This window comes from Mycteria americana, chromosome 4, assembly GCF_035582795.1.
Source record: "Mycteria americana isolate JAX WOST 10 ecotype Jacksonville Zoo and Gardens chromosome 4, USCA_MyAme_1.0, whole genome shotgun sequence".
Taxonomy (NCBI): Eukaryota; Metazoa; Chordata; class Aves; order Ciconiiformes; family Ciconiidae; genus Mycteria; species Mycteria americana.
This window is the reverse complement of record NC_134368.1, coordinates 88,072,716-88,089,416: the sequence shown is the minus strand read 5'-3', so window position 1 is coordinate 88,089,416 and position 16,701 is coordinate 88,072,716. Positions and strand designations below refer to the sequence as shown.

The following is a 16,701-nucleotide window of genomic DNA, read 5'->3' as shown; positions in this document are numbered from 1 at the left end:
GTGCGACACGCGCTAGCCGATGCGGAGGTGTTCGGCTGAGCCAGCAGAAGGCAGCTGGATGTGTTGAGTCAGGGAGGTGCGAGCCATCCTCTGCTCGGTGCAGTTGGGTGTTCACCTTGGTGTCCCGTGTCCTTTGCTCATTAGAGCAAATTAAAAGAAACCCTATTTTTGGTTGTAAACTGATTTACAGATTCATGGCAAGTAAATACAAACAGCCTATTTGTATTTAGGCTATTTGTATTTAGGCAAAGCCTAAAGTGATGCCTAAAGTGATGGTGTTTCTCTGGGTTTGCTGTAGACTGACATGTTGTTTTATAACTTTCAGATTATATGATAGGACCCCGTTTGTTCAGTGATAGTAAAGGTCATATAATGGCATCTGTATGACCTTTAACCGCCTGTGCTGAAACTTTTTTAGTAAAATTTGAAATGAGGTTAAAAACGTATTACTATATCATTTAAATATTTCACAAGAGAAGTACTATTTAGAAGATGCCAGGAAAGTTAGGACACTAATAAAAATGGTCTGTGTACCTTTCTGTTTATTTATCAGTGGGGATCTCCTTTCTAAAGATCACTTCATGTGGCTGCTTATTTATTTATTTTGAAATAGATCTGGTTTTGTCTACTCTAAGCAGCATTTTGTCGTAGAAGTTGCATAGTATGCCTGTGCTCTCCATTGGGGACTGGTGGTTTGCAACCATATTCAAAGAACAGACATTTGTGCTATTGCACATTTGAATTGAGCAGCTGAACAGGGAAAGCTTCGGATATTAAACCCGGTTATGTTTGTATTTGTGTACTTTGTTTATCTGAAACAAAGCTCAGTATTAGGCACCACTGGTTACTGCCAGCTGGGTCCTCACTCTATAGTCACAGCTGTGCATTTAGCATCTAAGCCTGCTAAGAATAGCTAATTAGAAAATCAAACAGAACAAAGCTCACATAGTAGGGTTAGCACAATAGGATTCCTGTCTGAGAATGGTAAAAAGATTTTTTTTTTTTTTAATCCCCCCCTGTGCCTATAGTACAGCATAGATCAATAAGTGCTTATTCTCCCTATGCAAGCACAGGGAGAACCTCAGTAAAAAGCTGGTACATACTCAAAAACCTTCGCTCTTCAGTAATGTAGTGTCACACAGAAATCGTTACTTACAGGCACCCAAACTCGCAAAGGAGAACAAGGCAAGGTTGTAGTGTCTGCTCCTGTGCAAAGCTCAGACTGCAATAAATATTACCCATGTTGAAAAAGGAGAAGCCTGCTTAGGCAGCCTTTGAACAGTGTATATGACACACTCAAGGCAGTGTTTTAAAAGCAAGCGTGCAACTTCTGAGGGGGGCAAAATGGCCACAAGGCCAGTCTGCTACCATGTGAAAGCTCCCTGCCCAGGGAAGGAAGGGAATAGGAGCTGTCTGACTGCCTTTGCTTGATCTGTGCAAGTGCCATACCTCTCTCAGACCTGTAAGTGTTTAATTATAATTTATTAAAAGTGTTTAGAAAGCGCATCTGATGTGGAATATGATCGAAGATGAATCGGTACCTCCTCCGGGACTCGGTGTGCCAGGATCAGTCAGTCAACATAAGTGAAACTAGAGATTTGAATGAACAGGTAGGGAGCTTCAAAATAAAGTTTATCATTTCAGTCTCTTACTTTTCTACTATTTTGCCCCAAGAACATGCATTTGCACATGAAAACAGGCAGAGGCCTGACAGGGTTTGGCACAGTGTTGTAATTGGGGCTCCCTTAAGCATGCGTTGATTTTTTTTTTTTTAATGACTTAAGTGAAAATGGTAATTCATTAATGTATGTATTAGGTGTTACTTTGGGGATGTATATAAAGCTATAACTGGATGAAAACCAAAATTCAGTTAGAAAATGTAGTTCACAATTCAGTTCAGAAACTGAACACGTGCTATAGTAGACTTGACAGGTTTTCTGTCTTTCACACGGGCTAACCTCATCTGACGCGCCAGGCACAGTACGAGTGCCTGGTGAGGGGACGGGAGTGGGCAAGAAGAGGTGTGATGTGTCTAGCTGTAGGTGCTCAGGTTTATCCTTTGGATGAGCCTCTCTGCTGACTGTTGAGAGAGGCTGTTTTCTCCAGGCTCCCTCAAGGTCACTTTTGTGAATCCTTCTCCAATCCCAGACTTTTAAGCTGTGTTTAAGTGTCTTAAAATTTCTGGAAAATCCTGGTATGCACCTCTGTATCCAGCTTAATACTTCCTTAATGTCACCTTGTTTTCGGTGTGACTTTACAAAGAACAACTATTACATTTTTAATGCTTCCTCAACTACAAGTTACGTGAGTGCCTGATCTAAGTTTTTTTTTAAATTCTGTTGAAAATTTTGCTTTCAAGTTCATCAGGGTTTGGGGGTTATAATTGTTTGAGGTTTGATTCCTAGTTTAGAAGGGGGAAGCCAGGTCTGTTTCTAAGCTTCTAGTCAGTTTGTCAAGTTTGCAGGGTAGCCTCAGCAAAGCAAATGTTGTCTGCTGGCTATGCTAGGACAAGGAGCAATGGTTTTAAACTAAAAGAGGGTAGATTCAGACTAGATAGAAGGAAGACATTTTTTACAATGAGGGTGGTGAGACAGCAGCACAGGTTGCCTGGAGAGGTAGTGGAGGCCCCATCCCTGGAAACATTCAAGGTGAGGTTGGATGGGGCTCTGAGCAACCTGATCTAGTTGAAGATGTCCCTGCTTCTTGCAGGGGAGTTGGACTAGATGACCTGTAAAGGTCCCTTCCAATCCAAAGCGTTCTATGATTCAAGTAATTGAGGCAAGAGTGTTTCTACACAACAAAACCTGAAAATACTTATATTTGGGGAAAAAAAAGTCATCAGGTGCTCTGTTACAGTCACTGAAAGAGATCACCATTTAAAGAAGCGCTTGTCATTACGATATATGTGTACAGTCTGAATTAACTGCAAAAGTCAAAGGTGTGTTCTTCTCACTTCTGTGTTCAGTTGAAGTTTGAAGAAGAGTTTGAGGAAGGCTCAGTAATGCAGCTTGTCATGTAATAACCCCCCTCCCCAGACCTTTACTGTAGGCTTAGACCTCGAAAGTTGTCATTTCAAATATTAAGTATCCTTTCCTTACATTAAAAAAATCGCACTGAATTTACAGTGAACCTGAACATCCTTTAAACTGGGCAAAAGGAGGTCGCTTTCCTGCTGCAAGCGAGGAGCTGTAAAATGCTGCCCAAACAGGGAACACTGCTTTTAATGAAGGCAGCTCTAATGACTCATCCTGACTCAGTGCGTTTTCATACTCTGCGTAATTAGATCGGGAAGGCAGAATGTGCTGGAGGTCAAAAGTGTAAGTGGATTTAAGAAAAAGAAAGGGGTGAGTTCATAGGGGATGAGCCTAGGTGTCTGTGAAACTTCTTGGTGTACAGTGTTGGAGTGGTGGTTTCATTGAGACTGACACTTGGGGTGTTAGGGCTAATATGGCTCTTAATGAATGGCAAAGTTGGAAGGTGACTAAAGGCTATAGTGGCTAGATATGCTGAAATTGTAGGCAAACAAAATTGTCCTGTGGCATCAGTGTGTTCTCTTCCACAATTCGCTTTTTGTGAGAATCGCTCAAAGCTTGTATTTTGCCCTGCTTGTCCTGCATCATAGGCACTGCAGTGTGCTTCCTAAAGTAAACGTTAGCAATGTATATGTGCCAATTAAGTGATGTACAGAGCCATAGTAATAATGCTGGTGAAGTGTTTGGTCTCTTTCATGTGCCAAGATCATAGCATGCTTTTTATCTACTGTGAGTATCACTTCTATACCTTGTATGCCACATCAAGAACAGGGAAAGTACAAGAAAATACTGAGCCTTTGTGCCATGGCCCAGCCAATTGTATCGGGACACTCAGATCTATCTTGCAACCGAGGCCTATGAATGCCACTCACTTGGATTCAGTTTCACTAGATCTTCAGTTTAGAAAGTCTATACTAAAAAGCTGTCAGGAGAAATAATTGTAAGACGTTAAAGGAACCTGAGAATAATGGACTCCTCCAGGTCACGAACGCGGGGAGCTCGACAAGGAGGCAGTGTAAGTCCCCCATTTTTCATTTCCTGATTTTTACTCAACGCTTGCATTTTTAGCAATGCTTAGTGATCCCATTTAATTAAGGCTGTGTTATGCCAGGAATTACACAGATGTATGCAAGGAGAACCCTTGTCCTGACAAGTCTGTAGTCCATTTTCTGCAGCCCATGCACGGTAGTGATCTCCAGCACCCTTCTGGGGAAGCAGATTGGAAAGGGGCTGCAGATCAGAAGACAGGCAAGCAATTCCTCTTACTACCAGCATGATGTAAAGCTTAAGTAAAATTAGGACAAATTTGAGTGGGGGGAAAAAAAGAACCTTTCAGTTGATATCAAAATACGCCAAGCTGAGTTGAAACTCCTCTGGATCTTCTCGAGGTTGGCACAGGACAGTTTTAACCCTGACTGTGTGAAGAATCAAAATTGTATTCTTTCTAATTTAGCATCCTAAAAGAAACCCTGAGGACAACTTCAAGGTCCTTTGCTTCTGATTTGGGTTGGCCAGGCATCATCCAGCTCTGGTCTGGAAGCCTATGGCAGCTGTGTAGGCTGTTGTTCTGTCTGAGCTAAGTCCCTGCCTGTTGGATCAGAGTTGATTTGCACCTGACCAACTCGGAGCATAGCAAACCTCATTTCACTTGTCTCTTGTATGGACCTGTCTGTAGGGGAAGCCTGATTTCTGAAGTTAATTAAAATCTTTCCATGCAAACTTCTGTTGCTTGGATCCCCGTTTGAGAGCTTGCGAGTGTTCATTTGTGTGTTGCCACACCTAGGAAGTGGGTCAGGAGAGGGAGCACTCAGATGATAAGCTTCAGTTCATACAAAATAAAACGGTTTGTATTCTGTTGATTTTTATTTTTTTATGTAATCCCATTTAATATGGCAAACAAATTTCACTTTTGAGCCTGATGGCAGGATCTTGTCTTGCCTGTCAAGATCTGAAGTTCCCCTTTGTACATGTTATGTTGCACTGAAGCAGTGGGATTACCTTCAAAGGGAAGCTTACACAGGTTTGGCTATGAAATCAGCCATAATAACGCGAAGCAGGTTGCTTTGCTATTGCACAACAATAAAATGCAAAAGCCTGTTTGTAGGGTGACTAATTCCATGGTACATAGTAAAGTTCCTTTCTTTTTTTCCTCTACATAAAATTCTAAGTACTTAATAGCTATTCGTTATTATGCATGGGGATTTTTGAATGTTATTTTAGAAATTCCATTATAGGAAATATTTTATACCTCCTCTGTGTTTGCATAATGATGTATAATTCTTATTATGTGAATACATCAGAGTTGTGAAGTCTCACAGAGTTTCTAATTAAGCACAGAGGAGCGGTAGCCTTGGGAGCCATTCCTCAGCTAGAACAGACTGATCTCTAGCAGCAGAAACCACGTGTCTGACCAAGCATAAGTAGGCACGAGTAGGACTTCCCGATACTGAATGAGAAATACTTGAGCGGTAGTGCCAGCTATCATGTTTTTGTCCTTATTTAAAAGCAACGTGCCTCCAGCTGGACTTTGTGCCACTGATCACAACTGGTTGGGCCCCGCAGTTTAGCCAGTTTTCAGTCCCAGCTCACTGTCCATTTGTGTAGCCAGTACCTCATCAGCTTGTCTGTGAGGCTGTGGTGGGAGGCAGTGCTGAAAGCTTCACTCAGGTCAAGGTAAGTAACGTTCACTGCTCTCACCTCATTCACTGAGCCGGTTTTCTCACTGTAGAAGGCTATCAGGTTGATCAAGCTGACTTTTTTTCCCTTCATAAATCCATGCTGACTGCTCCATTCATGTTGTCCTTAGTATGTTTGGAAATGATCTCCAGGATTATTTGCTCCAGCACCTTCCAAGGATCAAGGTGAGGCTGAGCAGCCCATTCCCTGGATCCTCCTTCATGAAAATGCAGGACAATTTTTCTTCCCTCCAGTCCACAGGAATCTCCTCCAGTTTCCTGGATTTTTCAAAGATAATCAAGAGTGGCCTTGCAGTGACATTGGCCAGCTCCTGGTTGCCTGCTGGCACTTCTGGGTGCATCCTGTCAGGTCCTGTGTACTTGTGTATGTCCAGTTCATTTGAAAGTAGCCTAGCCTGATCTTCCACGGAGGGTACGTCTTCCTTGCTCCAGACTTTTTCTCTCGTCTGAGAGACCTGGGATTGCTGAAGCCAACCTTACCAGTAAGGGCTGAGATGAAAAAAGCATGAAGTACCTTGGCCTTTAGCGTATCTTTTATCACCAGGTCCCTTGTCCCATTCAGCAGTGGGCCCATGCTTCCCCTGGTCTTCCTTTTGCTGCTCATGTACCTTGCTGCCCTTCCTGTCCCTTACCAGATTCAGGGGTAAATGGGCTTTGGCTTTCCAAAAGCCATCCCTGCAAGCTCAGGCAGTGCCTGTATATTCCTCCCAGGCCACCTGTCCCTGTTTCTACCTCATATATGCTTCCTTTTTACGTCTGAGTCTTGCCGGGAGTCCTTTATTCATCCTCCTGCCACCTTTGCTTAACTTCCTGCTCATCAGCATGGACCATGCCTGAGCTTGGAGGAGGTGATACTTGAATATCAATCAGCTCTCCTGAACCCCTCTTCTCTCCAGGGCTGTATCCCACGGGATTCTTCCAAGCAGACCTCTGAAGAGGCCAGAGTCAGTTCTCTTGAAGTCCAGGAGATGCTGCTGTTGTCTTGCTTGTCCTCTCAGTATCCTGAACTCCTCCATCTCATGGTCACTGCAGCCAAGGCTGCCCCTGACCTTTGCATCCCAGACAAGCTCTTCCTTGTTTATATGTATGAAGTCCAGCAGAGTGTCTCCCCTTGTTGGCTTCTTGAGCAGCTGTGTCACGGAGGTATCATCAAGAAGGCACTTCAGAAAACTCCAGGTTTCTGCTCCTCCAGCAGGTATCAGGGTGGATGAGTGCCCTGTGAAGACCAGAGCCTGTGAATGCTGGGCTTTTCCAATTGTCAGAAGAAAACCACCTTGTAACAGGTGACTTCAGCTCTCAGAATATAACTTGGTCGGATGTCACAAATGGGCAGAGAGTTGTCTTCTACAGCATGGTACTTGATTGCTTTTCAGAATGGTTTGTCCTAGAGACCACAAAAGGTTACTTTCTATTTAGCTTTAAACAGCAGATAGGAAATAGTTCAAGATGTAACTAGTTGAACCACTAAGTGACTATAATATAATTACATTTGCAGCATGCCTTAGGTCCTTAAGTAAAATTCAAGGACAAACTTTAAATAAATCACAAAACTGCTGGAAACTTTCATGTCAGAAGTTCAGCCCATTATAAATGATTCAGCTTCGAGGCAGGTTGCAGACACTTTCCCTCCTTTCCCTTCTTCCCCCTACCTCCACAGACATAGGAAAAAAAATAGAAAAGAAAGTGCACTGGAAAAGGATAAAGAAAAATGAAGAAGTGTGGATTCTAGAGAAAATGGAAATCGCTTTTTTGCTGCATAGCAGACACTAGTGTACAACCCCCAGTGTAAAGTGCAGGTCTTTGTTATGCCTGTTGGTTTTTGTGGTTTTGTGCTCGGATACGATAGCACAGCGTTACTCTATTACTGTCTGGCCTGCTATTTATTACCAGGACAAGAGGCACATTGTGAACAGGGCTCTTAATTTTCCTTTTACTCATTTCCTATTGCTGTACTGGTGTTCAGTAGGCTTATGCTTAAATTTGGTGAGATCAGAATTAATCCATATCCTGGGAAATGGAAGTTATTCTTCAGCAGACTGACATATCTCTGTGTCAGTGGTATAATTTTGTAGTTCCCACTGCCAACAGTTGCACTGGAAAAATAGAATTTAAATCTAAGTTTCCAAAAGCAAAGGGTACACTGAGGCTTTTACACCCCCCACCCCCCCCCCATTTTCCCCCCCTGAAGCCAAATGACATTGTTCCTGTGTCTGAGACTTGTTTAGCTGGCAGCTCTGCTCTCTCATATGCTAGGATGGTTTTTCCTCTGACCCTGCAGAGCCCTGCTGTCCTGGTGGTGGTCGGTAGTGGCATCTGGTGGCTTGCCTTGTCATCAGCGACGCAAACCCCATTTCCACCAGCCCCGGGGTTCGGAAGTTGTGGTCTGCTTTGCAACTTAACTGGGACTTGCCCAAAGCACGAGCTGTGAAAGAATCACCTGTGGCTGTACCCAAGGCACCGAGGTATTTAGTGCCACAAAACCCCGGACCAGCCGTGGCTGTGGACAGGGTGCTCCTGCCGGTGACCACGTGTGGGCTGAGCATCTCTTGGAGAGAACCCCAAGGCCCTGTGCCGCAGAAGGCAGGGGACCTGACCCTGCTGCAGAAGAAGCGTCGCAGGGTGCCCTGCCGTAAAAGCTGCTGCCTCTGAACTGAAATCTCGCGGCGTGGCTGTCAGGTTACCCCCAGGAGATTGACGTTGGTTCTGCTTTTGGAGTACTACTGTGCAGTGCAGTACTGCAGACCTCTGCTTTCGGCATCGTTGCCTTCCTTGCCTAAGTTGAGGCAGCCCTTGAATCAAGAGAGTCAGCAAAAATTGCGTTGCAAGGGACTGGATTTCAGAGTAATTACAGGCGGAGGATGAGCTTAAGGATGTAAAGGGCTTTGGCCTTTGTTGCACTTGCGTATATTTAATGTAACACTGGTAATTTGCTGTGGAAGAGGCATGCGGTTAGGTCTAAGTAAGATAAAGTATATAGGTCCAAGAAAGAGGGACATCCACCCTGTACTTGCCATACAGATGCAATGTTCCTTGCTCCTTGGAATACTGGAGCAGTGGAAACTGAAGGTATTTTTTGAAGCTCTGGCTTCTTTCAAGTTGTGTTTATTATTTTTATATAAATGAAAGAAAACCAACCCTTTTGAAGTACTCTCACTTTCTTTAAGGCTAGAAATCACACAGTTGACTCCCAGACTTCACTCGTATTTCCTCTGCTGTACTTCCAGGCTGATACTACGAGATGGATCTATTTATATTTTGTTGAGTTAAGATGTAATGGATTAACATGTGAATGTGTGTCAAGTTAGTGTGTGATTAGTTAAGAAAGGACAAATTGTCTTATGAAACTGGTTGTTAATACAGAAGCTAAAACAAACCCGGAAGAATTTTGCTGTTCATAGCCTGTACCGTGGATTCTGAATAGAGTCATTGTACTCAATAGCTTCTAAAATGTTTATGACTCTTGAAACTTGGCTTGTGAAGTAACATCAGGACCAACAACTGTTCTTCCTAAGGAATTTGATCTGTTCCTGTGGTTTACCTATGCTTCTACAGTGCTCAGTATAAATTTTCACTTTAACAGGATCTCCAAACCTGGGTGAATGGTGCTAATGAAAATGGCTTTGTCCTTGTCTCATTTGGAGCTGGAGTGAAATACCTGTCAGAAGATATAGCAAATAAGTTAGCACATGCTCTGGCGAGGCTGCCTCAGAGAGTTATTTGGAGGTAAGTGCAATGATCCATGTACTCGGGGTGATCTGAAGCATGCTCATTTCCTATTGTGCCATCTTGATCTAGAGTTGCAGAAGCTGAAATTGAGACAGTCTGGGTGGCACAGAGGACCTGACTCTTTTGAAAGACACTCTTTGTGGAAATGTTGCAGTCCCCTGATAATAAGGAGGAGCAATGATTTTGTGGCAGAATAAGGCATAGGTTATACACCCTGTGCTGAGTTTATATCCTAGAAGGATTGGGGACAGTGAAAAGAGAGTCTGAGGTTATAACATTTGTGACATACTGTCATCATTTCTGATAAAGAAGCCACTGTAGGGAGCAAGAATGACATCCTGCTGATTTAATCATAGGTTTTCTTTCTTCTTTACTTTTATTCTTTTTCCTCTCTTTTTTGGGGCTCCTTCTCCTCTTTTATCTGTAAATGTAGGCTTTCATAATTGCTCTTCTCACTTGTCTTTATCAGTGAAAACTTGGAGGAAGAAAAATCTGCAGGAGTAAAAAGCAGTAATAAGCTTTCTTGGCTCTAAAAACATCTTGAGTGGCTCTCTAAACTTACTGTAAAAATCCAAGAACTGTTTAGTCAGCTCTGCTTCATGTGGAGTGTCGCTCTGGAATGTAATTCAGAGGAGCTCATGTGAACCATTGGTTTCCAAATAATCAGTGTCTTACAATTTATGACTGCTGTCCTTGCTGCACTTTCGGAGTTGTATTAGCAGTCTATTTAGCATCCCGTTCCCTGCCATCTCTTAGGGGCCGATTTCACTGCTGTGTGTAATTGAAATAGTGAACCCCACTAATGAACAGGAAAATGGAAATTCTTCAGGCCACGGCACAGAACCTTTGGTAGTTGTAGTAAAGATCTCATCAGTTTTTGTTTGGGGTAGAGCTGCTATATGTTTGTTTCTTATGAAGCTGGCAACACTGCTTGGCTTGTAATTAATTATTAGTCCCAGTTGATCTTACTGCTTTTCTTTTGTTTTATCCTTTTATTGTGTTTTCCCTGGAATGTTTTTCTGTAGGATATATCCACTTTCTGGAGTAAATAAATGCATTTTAATTTTTTTTTTTCTTGGGGATAATTTTTTTTAATGCAAAAGCAACAATTTCAGTTGAAGCCTTCTTTTAACATTTTTAATTTTCCTCACTAGTATTTCCTTACCAATGCTTTTTTATGTGTTTTGTTCTGGTTTTGTTATCTGCAATCTATTATCTGCCAAATGGCTTTTTGGATAAGGGAACCCACCTGCTGTTTCTTTCCGTCATGATTTGTGGCATGGGAAGATGTCCCTGGGACTAGGTGTAAGTCGTGGTCTTTGAGACAGCTGAGCAAGTGGCTTTCAGTCACCCCAGTGGGAATTTGAGATCCATAATTAAATACCTAAATAAGAAATTATGAGTCCAACTTCACTTTGATTTTTTTTTTTTTTTGGTTCTTCGGATCATTGACCTATGGTCTGTGTTGGACGCAGGTGGTTTTTATACTAGATATTTCTGAAAATGAGAAAGATAGTACTGTTTGGCAGTCTTCTGTCACAATGCCAAATCAAGAAAATACTTGTAGTTCTTTATATGCTTTTGATTGTGGAGTACTAGTTAGAGCCAAAACCAGTAACATAATTTATTTGCTTTTATGTAAGTTAGCATAAATAATGTAGGCTTTTTTCAACATATAGAATGTACAAGCCAGTTGTAAAGATGTGTGGCTTGCTTAATTGGGAATATGTAGGTGATTCTTCATGAAGTTATAGTTCTAATGCTCTCTAATAACCAGCATATCTTTAAGTTGTCGGATGGAGCTGTCGCAAACTAGTTCTGTCCTCTAGTAGTCACTGGTAGTTTTTTCCCTCTTTCTTTTTTGTTTAGAATATATTTAGTTTTCTATATTAACTGCATGTAACATTAATATCTAAATCAGTTTGTACTTTGACGGCTAAACTTTTTATGGGCTAACATATTCTATGGGCTAAACTTTTTTTCCAGCAGCCTCAGGTGAGCAAGATGTTGCCATTGGGTTTCAGGCAGTTGAGCAAGTAAGAAAAATAACACTTGTTTCACAGTCTGATTCCAGACTTTTTATCAATAGCTTCTTGCTTCATAGACTGAGCTGTCAGCCTTTCCCTTCCTAGCTTTGGTAACTCCTTTTAAAAGAAGACTGTGTCAGTTATCAAGAGCTACAGGAAACTGGCCAACTGAAAGGGAACTCCTTATGTTGATGGTAGTGATTATTATTTGTGTGCTGATGGGATGTTCTTGGTGGAGTTATTTATCTAGTACCAGCCAGAGTTTTCAGTAAAGCAATGGACTGGGAGCCATAGAGAGGTTATAAAACCTCCTGCTAGTCACAGTAGTAAGAGTTATACATGCTTTGAGAAGGAACTACATTGCCATTATGTTAGTAGAAAACATTGCATTTCAAGCCAGACTGTGAGGAAGCTGAATGATGAAAACATGAAGGTGGAAGTTATTAGCTATTTACAGCATTTTGGTTGAGCCTGTTTTGTTTTCTTGTAATAGTGAGTAAACAGTATCCCCATGTAACTGGAGATCTCCTTAGGGCCCATGGATCATTTGGTTTGATTCTCTGGTTTATTGATTTGATTTTTGGAGGTCTTGATAACTCAGCTTCCATTTGATTTTATTGTTTTAGGTTTTCAGGAAACAAACCAAGGAATTTAGGCAACAATACGAAGCTTATAGAATGGTTACCACAAAATGACCTCCTTGGTGAGTATCTGTTTTGATCCTATATCACTTATTCTCACTTGAGTTCAGGTTGCTCTTTCAACAATATTCTACTGAATGAATTAACAGTCATTGTAAATCTAGGATAATTTCTGTAATGGAAGTCATAGAACAAGAATATAGAATTTGTCGGAATTTCAAGATGATGAAATCAAACCCCTTTCTGATGTTATCTTTCCCTGGTACTAACTCAATTTTTTCCTTAAATTAATTGTGTGGAGAAGGACATAGTTATTCCAAAGACTATTTAGCCTAATAAATGGGAAAATTTTTTGACAAGTGTCTTCTGTACCATGGGAGCTATACAGTTTTGATATTAAAGATAAATAAGTAGGAATTTTCTTGAATCTGCTATTTTAGGGAACTGATGACTGTAACTGTTTAATTTTCCTGTTATGAAAAAGCATGGTATGGTGTTCACTGGTCTCTTCATGGAAGAGTCATTAAAACTAAGCATGCAAAATTTGTTCACGTTGCATCAAAACAAGTCTTAGGGGTCTGCACATACTGCTGTATATATACGCATTTCTTTTTCCCCAAGAAAGCTCTAACAGAACTTGGGCGTGTGTTGCAAGCTGATAATAACCTTTCTGTTGAACTAACCTGAGGTGCTCCAGGTTCTCAGGTGCAGAGATGAAACCTGATATTCCTCCATCTTTTGGTAAAGACTGTGTTAGAGTCTACATATTTTATTTTTCCTTCCTTGCTTGCTTCCTTCCTTCCCTGTCAAAGGGTGGCTGAATACATTGCAGATCCAAAGGGCCACAGAATATTTATGGTTGTCTCTGGGATATCTGGATGTTTGTGTGTTCACAAAACAGCTCCAGTGCTACGATGGGTGCTGATGAATGCGTTAAGCATGCGTGTGCATCAGTGTGAGTGCATGTCAGCTGGAGTATTTCTCATAATGTAGTGATTAGGCAAATGACTTTTAAACCAGGTAGATTTGTTTTGGTTACTAAATTGCTCTGAGGCAGTCTCATTTTTCCATTGCATAAGGTGGTTGTTACTGTCAGATCTTGCTAGCCTGAAGTAAGGCACGTGAAGCTTTAGAGAGAATGTAACATCAGTTGTTCTGTCATTAAATAGCTTGTATTTCATATTAATAACAAGGAAAAATGCTCTTTCCCTGGCTTATTTGTACTGTTAAACTGGTTGTAGTCACCACCTGCAGCTACTCGGGAGTAAGCAATGTATATTAATTACTCCATTAATAATTTTACACAACTCATATGCGTGAGAATTTTCTTTGCGTTGGCATTCCCTCTCTCTTAGTGTATAAGGAAATAATCTAATACACGTAAAATTTCAGCAGAGTGGGTTTAAGGAGGAGAACTTGAGAACAAGTTGCATTCATTTTTGCCTTCCTGAATTGCAGCCATAGAAACATGGTGACAAATGTGTTGTACCTGGTTGCTTCAATAACTTTACATTAAGGAGATGTAAATGTTTCTGGTTTGCTTTGTGTTTGGTGTGGGTTGTTTTTTTTTTTTTTATCTTCGTGCCTCTTCTGTTTTCAGGTCACTCTAACATTAAGGCTTTTCTTAGTCACGGAGGTTTGAACAGCATTTTTGAAACCATGTACCATGGGGTCCCGGTGGTGGGGATTCCCCTTTTCGGAGACCATTATGATACTATGACTCGTGTGCAGGCTAAAGGCATGGGGATACTGTTGAACTGGAAGACCGTCACTGAGAGCGAATTGTATGAAGCCCTAGTAAAAGTTATTAATGATCCCAGGTATGGAATGAGCGATTGTTTCTTGCTTTTATTTTAAGTTATTGTTATGAGATAAATATGCATATATAGAACCTTTGTGCAAGGGGAAAAAAGACATGTTGGGATTTATTTGTATGTACAGTTGGGGCGAGTCTTTGGATGATTGTCTTATTTCACAAGATTACTCAATTGATCAGGTTCTGTGTAGGTGCTAAGCTCGTTGCTCAGCATACCAAAACTCAATTGTCTCATTTGCTTTTTGTGACAGTTGCCATGTGAAGGGCAGAAAAGTTATAGAAACAAACGTGTCCCGACTTATTCCTTGTTGCAGACCAGCGTCTCTTTGTGTGTGTCTTGATTACTCCATATTTAGCGGTCTGTCTGTTGTGCCGCCTAAGGGGCCTGGAGCAAAATACACCTACACGATTTTAGGGTGGCAGGTTTGAATTGTAGCTACAAATAGCTTCTCAAAAAGAGTGACTCTTTTCTAAAGTCCCATGATTTGATTTAAGAATAAAATATATTATTTTCCTGTTCTGGCCTCTCTTAAGGTCAGGAAGGCCACTTGTATTTGTTGCAGTGACAATATTCTAACAAACTATTATGAATGAGAACTCTAGTCTGTTTTTTGTAACTTCTTTTTGTTACTCAGGTGGAATAAGTAAAAACCCATGAACTGGGTTTCCTAACTCTCTAATTCCAGCAAACAAATTTGCTCAGGGATATTAAAGTCCGAGGAGAGTCACTTTACAAGTTTGTTCCGAACTGTTCTGTTTTAAACATCTGTGATGTTCAGACCATCGCCAGATTAAAAATAATGTCGTGTTAGCTGGCGGTTTATTGTATCGGGCTAACCGCAGGTTTGGAGTATGGTCCTGACGATGCTTCTTGCTTTCATGGGAGCCCAGTCTTTAAGCAGTGCTTGCCTTGGGAAAGGAGAAACCTGTAAGGAGTGAGCAACAGAACCGCAGCAAAGGGGAATGTCACTCAAGAGATCTTGATAACATCAGTTGCATCACCTTTCCCTTGTGCAGTTATCCTTAGTAGAAAGGCAAGTCCTGCAGAAATAACCTCTTGACCCTGCAGCTGCGGTGAGGGGGGAGAGAAGGAATTTGGCATGATCGGCTGCTGGAAAAATAAGAAGTTTTAGGCTGAACTCTGGACCCAAGCAGAAATAGTCTATTGCGCAATCAAAAACGAGTTTCTTGCTTTGTTCTGTGCTTCTCTAGTAATTCAGTTGCACAATAATTTAAATAAGTGGTGTGTTAGACAGGGTATATTGCCACTTATACAGTGGGAAGGCCAAATGTGCCTCACTTAAAAGGATTCATTCTGGATTAGATAAGATTCCCCTCTGGCAGCAGATCAGCTTGGCTCTTCATAGCTTTGCTGGAGGGTGGATTTCTGCCTTTAGTCACACATGGGTCTACTTTTCTAGTCATTCTTCATCAATGACCTGTAAGGATTGATTTAAAGACAGATTATCTGCCATGTCCAGCCCTCTGTATGCTGGTGGTTGCAAGAGTCCTGCGGTAATACGCTGTTTGATCTGAAGAGGCTTAAGTATATTTACGTGTTTGCAGGCTTGCATTGCTCAGAGCGCTGACGATGGTTTTTCCTCTCTTCCCTTTTCGTTCTTTTTCTTCCCCACAGCTACCGGCAGCGGGCCCAGAGGCTGTCTGAGATTCACAAAGACCAACCTGGTCATCCTGTTAACCGGACTGTATATTGGATTAATTACATCCTCCGTCACAACGGAGCCCAACATCTACGTGCTGCTGTTTACAGCATTTCTTTATATCAGTATTTCTTACTGGATATTGCCTTTGTTGTACTAGTGGGTGCTGCCTTACTTTATTATATTTTGGCCAGGATAACAAAATTTATCCACAAACAAAGCAAACATCTTTGGTCAAATGACGAACATAGCGCTGTTAATGGACATTACCAGAACGGGATACCAAATGGCAAGTATAGAAGAAATGGCCACATTAAGCATGAAAAAAAGGTGAAATGAGCCAACCGCCCCATGTAAAATAGTAATGAATCAGATCAGTAATCGAATTTTATCGCTGTAACTTAGTCTAACAACTACTTAAAACCTCAATAAGCAGTTCTAACACTCCCCTTCAGTATGTAATATTATGTGACAAAATTCTATGGAACTAAGAGAAGTCTTTAAAAAAAAAAAAAAAAAAAAAAAAGAAAAGCAAGCACAACCTAAAATGGAAAATATTTTATTCTTAATACTGATGCAGAGAGGTTATTTTGGAACCGAAGTTTTTAGAAGCCTTAATTCTCTAAAGTTATACAATGACCGTATTTATGAATTTTCAGTTTTTAAAAGCTAAATGTGTGTGTCCCAAAAGAGGAAAGGTTTCTTTTTATTAGCAGAGCTTTTTTCCTTTTATTTTTTTATTATTTTGATATATCCATCTTTTAGCTGAGCAAACTTTAGTGCTAGCTCTGTGTTTCCTTTGCTGAAGGTTCAATGTGTTGTGTAAGAATGCTGTTTAAAAAAAAAAAAATTTCCCAGTCTTTGTGCAAGAACTAGCAAGTTGTGGACTGAGAACACAGACATTAAAAAAAAAAAACCTTAAAATGAGCACTGAAGAAAAATGGCAAAAATATGTACTCGTTTTACTGATAAGCTGCATGACTCTTCTGCTCACTACCAGTACTTGGAGAAAAGGGTCTTAAGTCTACAATATGTCTTAATTTTTAATGTATAGAAAACTTTATTTGTTGCCTTTCTCTGCGTATATAATTTATGCCATGAA

The 16,701-nt window shown here is 41.0% G+C and overlaps 1 protein-coding gene across 1 annotated transcript in view; it reads left to right on the top strand.

Annotated features, from left to right (window-relative positions):
* UGT8 (UDP glycosyltransferase 8) overlaps positions 1 to 16,701 on the top strand; it is a 47,985-nt gene extending 31,284 nt beyond the window's left edge. The window contains exons 3-6 of the mRNA XM_075499318.1: positions 9,309 to 9,451; positions 12,108 to 12,184; positions 13,723 to 13,942; positions 15,575 to 16,701. Of these exons, the coding sequence (XP_075355433.1) occupies positions 9,309 to 9,451; positions 12,108 to 12,184; positions 13,723 to 13,942; positions 15,575 to 15,938 (804 nt within the window). The 3' untranslated portion in view covers positions 15,939 to 16,701. The remainder of the gene's footprint in view (positions 1 to 9,308; positions 9,452 to 12,107; positions 12,185 to 13,722; positions 13,943 to 15,574) is intronic.